Genomic DNA, 12,724 nt, shown 5'->3' on the forward strand with positions numbered 1-12,724 from the left:
TAAAAGCAGAACAAAACAAGAGTGTGTGCTGTCAGACGAAAGACTTAATAAGGCTGCCTGAGTGATGCTGGTCAGGATCAGATCTTGAAGAAAGTGAAATGTTACTGCCATGTAATAGTTGAGACTGCATTATCCAAGCGGCTGTAATTCAGTAGTCTTTCTGTTTGAAAAGGTTTGAGATGGTGATTCCTGAAATATGTATATGTATATACAAATATATATATATATATAAAATACATATATGTATGCTTACATGCATATATATATGTATATCTATATATATATATGTATGTCCGAGTCCTATTTGAGAGGCAGTTAATGGTGTAGAAGCCAAAAGCATTGCCTGCAATAAATTATTCATATTCATATGCTAACATTTTTTGAGGGGGAAAAAAAAAAAAAGACGACTTTTTACAGCTGCTGCCACAAGGTAGTCTGAGAGACTGCAGCTAGCATGGGTGAGTGTGAATATTACATCTACTTTTACTTGACATATCAGTGAGACATTTTGTGAGACTCTGTGGGTTTATACTGCTGTCGAGAACTAGCTATTTAGACGTGTAACTCCAAGACCGCGATAGGTGCAGTCCAAAGATCTACCAAAAAGACAGATGTAGAGTTAGGCTCAAATCTGTATTTCATGCTGCAAAATCAGAGGACTGTGCTAGCGAATCAGTTGCTATAGTCTGACTTATTTCTCAGTAAGTGTGGGGAAATTGCCTTCAGCCAAGAGAAATGATTGAACGACATTAAGAAGCCCTGAAGGTAGGGAATTTTTACTCTAATTATACCCAGAAGACAGTTGGTCCCTTAAGGACTCTGGTAGGCTGATTCAAATTTGAGTCCTCCCCAAGCTTCAGGGATCCGTGCTGGAATGAGATCTGCATTAGATGTATCAAATACTGCTTGATGGCTGCTGAAGGAAAGGAACCGAGAGTGTAATTTACACAGTCTAGTGTATATTCATATTATTCAGGGTACTGTCCTTTCGTTGATGGTGAAGTATAGCTAGTTCTTGTAGAAATACATCAAATTTTGCACAGGGGAAATTCAGTGAATGTGCTAAACACTTGTTTTTAAATTTGATTTTGCATATATATATATATATGAAAAAAATCAATTATTTCTCATTACTTTATGGAGTGGATAGCATTACTTTATTTAAAAAAGCATCTTACCAAAAAAAAAAAAAAAAAAAAACAAAAAAAACCCTCTTCTATTAGTTGCAGACTTCAGGCTTATTATTTCACTTTTTTTATACATTCACTCCAGTGTTCCCAAGAGTTGCATTGGTTTTTTTTCATTTTATCCTGTTCATGTACTTGCTTACTTTGACCTTTTTTTTGCAGACTGGGACTGTTTTATCTTCTGCCCTTTGTAGTCATAAAGAACATTCCTTCAGAGTCCTCTCAATACAAGAAAAGTTTCTTTTGCATGCAAATTTCTCTGAAAATTCCAGTTAGGGTCATAAAAATAGGCATTTCAAAGGCGCAAGAAGACATTTTACATTTTACTCTGGACTCAGCCAAGTTCTCTGGAGTTATGTTTTCCTGGGTGTTGGGAGCAAAAACCGTGGTGCAGCCTGAGTTTCCAGATATCACACAGGCTACTTACAGCATCAAGTACTATTTGATGTGAAAAAAGATGCAAAATTGAGCACCATCTGATTCAGTAGTCACTATTCAGCTCATACACAGTTCCCACACGATTGCATTTGGCTTGCATCAGAGTTTGTATCTACCTGATTTTTTTTTTTTGAATTATCACTTAATTTTGTGCAGAGTAATTTATTCTGATCTAGATCTCTTTTACCAGTGAAGAGATGTCTGGTCATGAAAAGACTTTACTAAAACATTGATTTACATCAGAGGTTAATGTCCCAAAACTTTTGCTTCTCGACTTTGGGATTATTTATGTATCTTTTAGTAAAATCTGTTAAGTGTATTTTAAAAATACAGTATGTAATTAGCATCCATAAACTTTGTTGTTACTCAGACCTTTAGGCACCAAAACAACCAAATGTGGTTCACCTCACTATCTGTATATATAGAATTTTACAAACAGAATTTTCTCCTCTGCTAGTGGAGAAAAAAGGACATACGGAAAATGAAGTATTTAGTCTTGGACATTGTTATGTAATGACAAGAAGCCCCTTCTTTTGACTTATTGAATCATTACAATGTTTTTTAGTAGTTGACTAGTAATAATTACCCTGAATTTTGGGAATTGTTAGGAAAGAGTTTCAGAGAAGAACCATCTGAACTATAAGGAATGATATGTTCATGATTTCTGAACTAGTAATCAGCAAGCAAAGATTCCAAGGGGAAGAAAAAAAAAACGGAAAAAAAAAAAACTGTATTTGAATGTAAAAAACTGTATTAGTGCTGCATATTTGCAGATATGCTAGGTTACCGTCTGGCCTTGGAAAAAAGGGTTGAAATTCTCTAGAGCTAGAGTGGAAATGTAATCAGATTCAGGACAAATGACAGTAAACATAATTTATCATGTTGCTACATAAGATTTTTAGTTTTTCAGATCAGTAAAATTAGTCAAAATATAATTTATGCAGAAAAGGCGTTATTGACTATGCATTACAGTACACATAGTATTTAGCCTGTGAGGCCAAAAAATACTATCTTAAAGTCATGAGTTTCCTACAAAGGGCATTTAATAAATAAATAAATAGATAATGATATTTTTATTGGCTGGTCATCAATTATTTTCTGCAACAATTATAATGCAATTTACAAATTTATTTAATGATGAGAGGTAAAATGAATGAATAAAATGTTGCAGTGTTTCCTACTAAGCTGAAGGCAAAAGTGTTTCACCATTAATGATATGACTGAATGTCATGACAACTGCCTGTTCAGTCTGCAAGATTTATTATGGTGTGAGCCTTCAGTAAAAGAAAAATATGGAATCTGCTTACTTTTTACTTTGATATAAAATTGTTAAAGCCACAAATTCAAACAGCAACCTAAAATTTTACCTTTCATTTCCTAGGAAGTGCAAAATAAAATTTTCAATCCGGATAGAAAGTACGTTTGGATCTTTTACATGCATTTCAGTTAGATATAATATTTAAATACCCTGGTTTTAAGAATTCACATTTTGAATACTAAATTCTGCTAAAGTTAAATTATAGCCCCATGAAAAATAAATACAAAAATATGAAATATGAATAAATAGGAAAAAGGAAAAAAAATCCTTTTGTCAATACATATGCAATTGAAGTTGATGGAAAATAAGAACACAGTAGTATAGAGTATCCTTCAGATTTTATAAGGTTTCGTATTTGGGAGGAGTTAAATAATTTGCATATGGTGTTCAAGGGTAATTAAATCATTGTAATTTGTTACAATAAAAGTTTTACAGCATGTTGCACCATCACAGCTCTAGTAAGTCCTATCTTGTCTCAGGCATTTTTCACTCAAGGTTGACAGGAAAATTAAGTAAAGTGATAATGCTCACTTTCAGTTAAAATGAGGGAAAGAACAACATAGCATTTTGCACAGCTATATAGTAGCATATGCTAGAAATATACAAGAAACCTCACTGGGGTTTGTGCTACTGCTACCTTAAAGGTTTTTTTCTCTTACAGCAATATTGTAAAGGAAAAAAAAGAACTTAGATCAACTGCATTGACAGAACAACTTAAAAAACAGATATTTTATTGTTACAATTAATTGTTTGGGCCCCTGTAATTACATTTCAAGTAGTTGTGCTTTGGGATTCATAAAGTTATGGATTTATTTATTTATTTTTAGTTTTTTTGACAGCACAGTGCCAAAGACTTAACAGAAAAATGTGTCTTTAGATTACTGTTAAAATTATCTCCCTCTTTCTGGCTATATCACTTTGCCTATTCTCTCTATTTGAGTCTTATTTCAGTAAGTGGTAACATCTATTTCAGTGTAACATGCAACATATTTTAAGGACTTAAGATTGCAAAAAGTGAGTTATGAAAGTGTTTTCACAAACATATATGTCTATAGGAAGATCAGATTGCATTGTTTTAAGAAATGTAATCAAATACTTTTTGTGTTTTTCTTTCCTTCTAGCACTTTGGAAACAGGTGGGCAGCCATCTGCAGATGGACAGAAGAGCGATGGGTCCTTCTGCAAGATATTCTTAGAAAATGGCAGCACTTTGCAGAAGAGCAGGTGAGTAGTGTTAGCAGTTATAAATTGGAACGTCCTTCCAAAAATTGCACTAGGAATGGCCTGAATGAAGCCTTTTCATGCTGTTCTCTTCAATCTTCTTTCAGTGCCTTTTTGATGCGTGGCTTACTGAGAAAGAGGATGCTCTGAGCAAAATTCATACAACTGGCTTTAAAGATCAAAATGAAATGCTGACCAGTCTACGCAAACTAGCTGTATGTATTTTTTATTGTCCTATATTATGCTCAGCTTTCCCATTCATTAATATGAGTGCATGTGATTTTATCCTACCCTCAGACAATACAGTTTAATAGAATAGTTGGTTCATATTTCTGGGAATGAATGTTATGGAATAGTGCGTGGAATTGGTTGGCCCATGATCTTGCTAGTAAGTTAACTTGTTAACAGATATGTTTCTTGGTTGTCTCTTCTGTCAAAAGTTAGTGAACTGCAGTAGCATTGTGTCTTAAACATGTGATTATATATATGCACAAAGACATATTAATGTAAGTAATTATCATACAGCAAAATCCATTATACATTCCTTAAACTTGAAAAAGCTAAAGACACAAAAGCTTTAACTTTTAATATTAATATTACTTTACAACTTTACCTCAACTGTGTTTTGGGAATCCACATGCATACACGAAATACACCCTTTTCAACTTATCTTCTGTCTTATTCTTCAGAAAATACTCTACAATTCATCGTCTTTATGGACGGAATGTACTTCTCACCGGCTTAAAAAGATGCCTTACCTCTAAAAATGCAAAATTTGGCACAAACTGGACTTGGTTCTATAACATTAGGAGCTTTGAAAATAAAATGGTGTGTTAGGCATTATCTTATACAAAAGAATGACTGCTTATGCATTTAGAGGAAAGGAAACATTCATGTCCATGCTTTTGTTAAAGTGGGTAAATTAGTACTGTAACTAGGAACTTCATTTTCTTTTTGAACTTAGGAACTTCATTCTTCTGTTTAAACAGATATTGTTATTTATTTTGTCAATAGGAGAAAAAAAAAAAAAAAAAGACTCCTAGGCATTATTTCAAGACTTTGGACTGTGGTTTAAGATTATTTTAGGATTAAGTCAACTTCCATGTAAAGGAAAGGAATTATTTATGTAGTCAGTTGTCTCTGTGTATATGCTTCTTGCAAATTCTAGTAATCTAACCTGTAAGCAATCTTGACATTGATTTCAATCCTTTTATTAATGAGTAATGAATTAGAGGCAACCCACAATGCTCTAGAGTCCCTTCATGAAAAGGAATGTATAGCAAGAAACTGAGATTTATTCAATAATTTAGCATTTCTGGGTTTTCGCAAGATGATGGAGGAGATTGGAAGTGGAGGTTGAAACATTTATCAGAAATAGTGAAGTAGAAAGCTATTAATGGTTTGAAAGTGTTACAGATAAGACCAGTTTGGATACCTTCTAGAATTGCTTGGAAATATGATGCCAAGAAGGAAATACTTGCCTTTAATGGTATTTTCATAGATATGGTTAATGAAATAAAGACATACACTTACAACGCTAATTGTGTTGTTAATTGTTACTGTAACAAAAGCATTGCCATGGAACTAAATGTTTCAACATGATAATAACGAAAGTGATTATTTTATCAGACTGGACCTATCAGGTTTTAGACTCAGTAGCAGTCTTCTCCAAATTCCAGTGACATATTTCTACCTTCACACAATATTGAATTGTCAAGAGTTCTGTGGAAGACGGTTTAATATTTTAGTCTTCTCTGAATCACACGGAATTTGTATTAATGCATTACCCACATGAAAATTCTTCTCAGGAAATACATTTTTCAACTCTTGGACTGGCTTTTAGAAATAGGGGAAAGTGGGATCATTATATGCTGACACTGATGTGCAAGTCATACTTGTCTTTTTGTTTATGTTATTTTGGACATAGTGATGTTTGGGTGTAATGAAGCAGCTGTCATGAAAAACTGCCATTATAATTAGGCCAGCCTTTTCTAGGGTTGTAATAATCAGAATTCACATACATTCTTTACAAACATAAAAATGCTTATACTGTTAACAGTATGGTAACAAACTGCAGTGTTTGTTTGTTTGCTTTCAAACAAGTTCAGTAGGAATGAACATCATATCTTAAGATTTTTAGTTTTGATATCATGATATGGCAGAAGAGCTTCCAGCCTATTTGTCCTATTTTACATGAACTACCTGGTCTGATAATCCGAATCCTAAACAGAAGGATTGGGATTCTCTACATGTGGATTCCTTTTTTACAAGTGCTGGGAGATTTTGGCAGCCCAAATTCTGATCATTTCACTTGGTATAAACAAACATGTTTGCCAAAAATTGACTGCAGGCTCACCGTTATTAACAAATACTAGTTCTCTGCAGATTCTTTCTCAGATGTCATTCTGCCAAACTGGAAAATAGAGGCAAATTAAAACACGTTTGTACTAAAACTATGTAAATTAAACTTTGATTTTCAATTTGGTGTCAGAATGCTCTAATATATGGAAATTAGGATACACTCTGGACAGTGGGAACTTGAAATCCATCTAAAAAAAAAAAGATTCAGGAGGTCCCAAATATTATGATGCTCTCTCTCCTTTTTGCTTGGCTTTAGCAGTTGAGTTTTCATTGTTAATTTTTACCAGCTGAAATGAATCGGTGAAATTTATTTTTGATCAATTACCAATTCATCCAGTTCTAGCTTTTTTTTTTCTTTTTAATTGGTATAAAGTCAATTAGATTTCTTCTTAATTTATATATAGTACCCACAATATCTGTTTGTAAGAATTTTTGTTCAGGTAAATTTTATTATTTTAAAAAAAAAAAGTATTTCTTAATATCAAATGTCTTGTGCAAGAGGATTCATTCAGAATTTATATATTTTATATTAAAATTATATATAATATATATATTTATATATGCTATTTATATATTTTGTATTTGCTCATGTATTAACACTGACTTGTGGTCATTTGTTTCTGATCTTGAAGGTTTGTTGCTCCAGTTCTAAAAATATTTCCCTAGAATAACTGTGTTATTATTATCTTTGAATTCTTACACAAGACAAAGGGTGACATAGAGCATGAAATAAATTGGAGGATATTATGTACGGAGAAGGCATAACACAAGTGTGCAGAATGAAGTGAAATTTCATTGGCAGTTATGGCATGGGCTTGATAGGCTGTTTCCATGTTCTGCGCTTAAGTTTTGCAGCCTGTAAAATGAAGGGGATGGTATTACTCTTTTTTAATATAAAATGCTGAGAACTACTGCAAAGGTATAAAAAAGTTAATTCAATTAATAAATTCAATTGATTAGCATATAGTTAAATTTTCACTTGCTTCACTTAATGCAAATTTCTTTACTTATTAGAAGAAATAAATAAGATACTGTATTAACGCTGATTCTTACTCGAATAAATCAGCAGCCAACCAATTAATTTACAGCAGATGTTGCTTGCTATAATATTTCAATGAGCAAAGAATGTTTTTGTGAGGTTTAAGTAAAAGCAAAACAGTAATAACTAAAGTAAAAACTTGGAAACAAAACAAAACAAAAAAAAAAAACAACTGGTGAAAGCACATTAACCACAAATAAGGAAACTGCTTTATAATGTTCAAATATTGGAGTTTACAGTATGCACTTGATAGAAGTTATGACTGAGTTATTTGATAATTAATTTCATAAAGCAAACAGTCCTGTTTATTTTCTTGCAGCAAACAGTCCTGTTTATTTTCTTGCATATAGCTAAATTACATATTTTGATATTAGCTTGAAGTCTATCTTTGTACTGGAAAAAAAAAATCAAAACTAGAGCATGTATTGGTTACTGTAGAACACCAGCACGTTTTCAGTAAGGAAATGTGAAAACAGAATCCTCCAGTATGTTTTTTCAGTTTAACAGTTACTATCACAAAAGAGCATTAGGTAGTTGTGAGCAGTAGCTTTGACAGAAAGTTTTAGCATCCTTCCTTTTGTATTGTTTCATTTATTGGTTGTACTCTATGTATCTTGGCTTGATGCTGAACTCATTTTCCATAGCTGTTGACATCAACAGAGGTCGGAAATAAAACATCGAAAGACAGAATTTTTTAATGATGTTTCACTGAGTACAACTTCTGATGGTTTTGATGGTATGGAGCTTTCAAACAAGCTTTTTCTGACAGTTTAGGCCCCAGGGAAAGGTAAAATATAGTAATCCTTGCAAAATTTAAGCTGGTAATTTATTTTACACCTAGTCTGCTCCCTGTGTTAGATCTGCTACTGTGTAAACAGATTGTTAAATATGAATTGTGGTAGTAGCTATTTCTTAGGGAGATGTCAACTTAATTTTGGTATTCATGGTACCTAACATCAGTGGTTACGATATTTCAAATCACACATAAATGGCATAATAATGTTTACAAAGGCTTCAAATTTTTATTTACTTAGATGTGTTTTATATTATAGTTTTGGAGCATATGGCTGCAGAAAAGTATATGTATGGTTACTTCTATCTATAATCTATCTATAATAATTGTATAATTACCCCTTTTGAAATGTGTAGACTTGAGGTTTACATTGCAACCCTCAGCTGCATAAAGAGTTCATAATTTGGCCCTGGTTAGTACCCATAAGTATGCAGAGAATTAATAATTAATGTACAAAACTGAATGAGGTACACCTGTACAGTTAAGAAAATTAAAATGAAAAAAAACCAGGTGGCAGCTGATGCTGTGGATGTCTCTTGGATCTTTGAACAGCCTACTTTACAGAGAGGTTTGTATGTAAAGATCCCAGGAGTTTCTGGCTCCCTTTGTAGTTTACTGCAGTAGAGATGTAAAGAAGACTGTAGATACCTTGTTTTCCATTAGCATCTATGCCGTCAAGCTGTATGGTGACGCCCAGGGGGCAGAGGTTGCACACTGGGGTTTCCAGACTCCCAGTTGTGTTGCCGTGTTCTTTGCACACTCAGGAGAGCTCCCAAGACTCCCCAGCCTTCTGGATTCCTTGGGAGATGACTGCTGTATAACGAGGACCTGCTGAGATCTGAGAAAGATGAGGAATATATGGTTCTTCAATACTGTCAAATCTAAGTTACTTATTTTGATGTTCTTTTGTGTTGTTGTTTGTTTCTTCTTTTCTTTTTTTTTTAAAACCCTGTTTTGGGGTTAAAAATTAGTTTTCTCGAAACCTTTTTTTTTTTTTTCCCAGTTTTAATATGCAGTATATGGCAAAGCACAACAAATGTTTGAAGAAACATTGTTTGAAATGTTGATATAGTTGTTAACATTAGTGCAGCTTTAAGGTTATAAAGCCACACAGCTATTAGTTTTTTTGATTTATACCACCACCTGAGGCATGCTTTGATGTCTGGAGTTGCTCCACCTGTCATGTTATATTGCTTTGTGAAGTGCAATCTGTCCATTCCACTATGTCAGCTTTACCAGCAGTTTTTATAGTAACAGCACCTCAGAAGTATAGGAGTTTGTATGAAATATTCTTGACCATTTTCAATTCTTTACCAAGGGAAGCCAGTAGATGTAATCTTTTCAGATTTCAACAAAGCTTTAGATACTGTTTCTCACAGTGTCCTTCTGAACAAAATGTCCAGCATATAGCCAGACAGATACATAACACAATGGGTGAACGTTGACTGATGGGTTGAGGGTTAAAGTAAATGGAGATACATCAGGCTGGCGGCCGGTCACCAGTGGGGTTCTCCAGGCCTCCATTTTGGGGCCAGTTCTCTTCAATGCTTTTATAAATGATCTGGATGCAGGACTCAAATGCATACTAAGTTTGCCCATGACACTAAATTAGGAGGAGCTGTTGACTCCCTTGAGGGTGAAGGGGCCTTGCAGAAAGTTCTTGACAGACTACAGGGCTGGGCAATTAAAAAAAAAAAAAAAAAAAGGCATACACGAGCAATTGCCAGATTCTGCACCTGAGAAGAGGCAACCCTGGACATTTGTAGAGACTGGGGGATAAGAGGCTGGAGAGCAGCCCAGCAGCCCCATGGAAAGGGATCCAGTTGTTATGGTTGGCAGCAAGCTGAACATAAGCCAGCAGTGTTCCCTGGCAGCCAGGAGGGCCAACCATACCCTAGGGTGCCTCGGGCATGGCATTGCTAGCTGGTTGAGGGAAAGGGATTGTCCTGCTCTGGTCTGCACTGGTGCGGCCTCACCTTGAGTACTGTGTGCAGTCTGGGGCGCCACAATATAAGAAGGACATAAAAACTATTAGAGAGCATCCAAAGGAGGGCTGCAAAGATGGTGAAAGGTCTAGAGGAGAATGTGTATGAGGAGCAGCTGGGGTCCCTTGGTTTGTTCAGCCCAGAGCAGAGCAGGCTGAGGGGAGGCCTCATGGCGGCCTGCAGCTCCCTCACGAGGGGAGCGGAGGGGCAGGCGCTGAGCTCTGCTCTCTGGGGACAGCGACAGGACCCGAGGGAACGGCATGGGGCTGGGACAGGGGAGGGTCAGGCTAGGTGGTAGGGAAAAGCTCTTCACTGAGAGGGTGGTCGGGCACTGGGACGGGCTCCTCAGGGCAGTGGTCATGGCACCGAGCCTGCTGGAGTTCAAGAAGCATCTGGACAATGGTCACAGACATACGGTCTGAATTTTGTGTGGTGATTTTTGTGGAGCCGGGATTTGGACTCGATGATCCTTGTGGGTCCCATCCAGCTCAGGATATTCTATGATTCTGTGATGCTCTTTTTAGGATTTTTCCTCTAAGGATTTTTTTTCCCCATTTGAATTACTTGTCTTCCTGCTGTTGCTTTGCTTAACAGATCCTAAAAGGAGATCTGGAAATGAAAAGGCAAATGATGAGTAAGCTAAACTCACTCAGCCAAGACCTCCTTGTAGCTGTGAAAAATAAAGCAGTAGCTCAGAAGCTGGAAAGCCGTCTTGAAAATTTTGCCCAGCGTTGGGATAGCCTTGTGCAGAAGTTGGAAAGCAATTCTAAGCAGGTTTGTAAAAAATCATTTCATCAGTTGACAATAAAATCCTTTGCCAGACTAATGCTTGAAGTAGTGTTGGTACTGTTATATGGTTTTAAATATTTTTCCTGCATGATTTGTTAAGAAATAATTTATTTTTTGGACAGCATAATACAACTGTAATATAACTTTCCACAATATTATTTATCTTTTTTTTTTGTCTCTTTTTACAATGTTGATTACATTCTCAGATTGTTAGAATATTTTATATATTCATTCCATTTAGCACATTTTTAATCTATAATATTTGGTCACTTCAAGTGAACTGTTTTATGTCTGTCTCTGTGGAATAGCACTTAGCCTGAAATTGGTGTAAAAACTTTTTGCTGGTTAATCAGCAGTTATATTTATTTATTTTCAACAGTGAGCACTTACTCAATTACTGGTTTATTTCTGCTTATGTTTTGCTGATATAAAGATTAAAAAGAGAGGCCACAACCAAAGAAGCTTCTTGGAAAAATAAACCAAGCAATACTTTTGGCCCAAATGCCAAGTTAAAAACAAAAACAAAAATCAGCCATTATTATTCTGTCCTGCTCCTTTCTGTTTACCATAATATTAAAATATAAACTGAGGTTTAAAGTTTCACGTTTTTTTAAACTTGGTAACAAAAATCAGTGCTCTGGTGTAATACCCAAAAATGTATCCGTCTGTTTTTCCCGGCCATTTGTCAGCATCTCTTTCTTGTTGGATTTAAACCCAAATCAGCTCACTTTTTTTTTTTTTTCCCCATTCCTTTACTTATATTATTAATATTGAGTTATTTTTTGTAGTAGCATTATACGACTAGGGAAATGGAAATGGACATTAAAGTGTTTTCTCATAATAACATAAAGAATGCTACTGCATGCACCTCTGTCCTGTTCCTACAGTGTTTGTTGCATTTCTAGTCAGTTTAATTCAGTCCCCTCTATCATGATGCATGCTTTTGCTGACATATGCTTATGCTTCTAAAAACTTACTCTGGACACAACTGGAGAAAGTCAATTAAATGAAACTGCTATACTTTTTGTAGTGATCTAAGTACCCCTTAATACTGACTCCAACCCATATACATTAATCTTCTAGTTTGGTCTGTGGTGTAGTTCCTTGTTTAGCTGAAGTTGGAAAAATCAGTTTGGGACAACAGAAGAGAGAGAAGAAAATTGAGAAGGGATGCAATTTTACTTAATAACAGAAGTCAAAATCAGTTTGTGCTATATAGTATTTGTAACAGTTGAAAAATTGATTTAATTCGTGTATATTTGCGGTATGAAACCTGTTGCTTCTAAGCAGAAGAAAATTAATTTGGGACTGCTAGGGTCATGTGATTTCAAGAAATTATTATGCCAGGTCATAGGCTTATGTATTCCTACTACTGTTGTGTCCTACAAAAGAAGCAAGCATTGTAGAACTATATTCATTATAGCCTACACAGTATGTACTCTTTAAGAACATAAATATGTTCTTACAAAGGAACTCAATAGCTCCTTTTAAAAACAACACATATTCAGGCTTCATTATGTTCTGTTACTTTCATATATTTGTTAAATATCACTAGTAATTGACACCTTAACATCTCTGATTTTAACAAATAAGT

General features: G+C 34.8%; 1 protein-coding gene and 1 long non-coding RNA gene across 34 annotated transcripts in view; one reads left to right on the forward strand and one right to left on the reverse strand.

Annotated features, from left to right (window-relative positions):
* DMD (dystrophin) overlaps window positions 1–12,724 on the forward strand; it is a 1,241,706-nt gene that overhangs the window by 478,119 nt on the left and 750,863 nt on the right. For all 24 annotated transcript variants that reach the window (XM_083850706.1, XM_083850697.1, XM_083850709.1 and 21 more), the window contains 3 exons: window positions 4,065–4,166; window positions 4,271–4,378; window positions 10,936–11,115. In XM_083850706.1, the coding sequence (XP_083706832.1) occupies window positions 4,065–4,166; window positions 4,271–4,378; window positions 10,936–11,115 (390 nt within the window). The remainder of the gene's footprint in view (window positions 1–4,064; window positions 4,167–4,270; window positions 4,379–10,935; window positions 11,116–12,724) is intronic.
* LOC310905167 overlaps window positions 1–12,724 on the reverse strand; it is an 80,831-nt gene that overhangs the window by 63,047 nt on the left and 5,060 nt on the right. For 9 of the 10 annotated variants that reach the window (XR_014588814.1, XR_014588815.1, XR_014588816.1 and 6 more), the window contains exon 2: window positions 9,005–9,194. This is a non-coding gene — a long non-coding RNA (uncharacterized lncRNA). Of the gene's footprint in view, window positions 1–4,481; window positions 7,381–9,004; window positions 9,195–12,724 lie in introns of those variants that run through there. The other variant, XR_014588823.1, reaches the window with a different exon arrangement.

This window comes from Anser anser (genome assembly GCF_964211835.1).
Source record: "Anser anser genome assembly, chromosome: 1".
NCBI lineage: Eukaryota > Metazoa > Chordata > Aves > Anseriformes > Anatidae > Anser > Anser anser.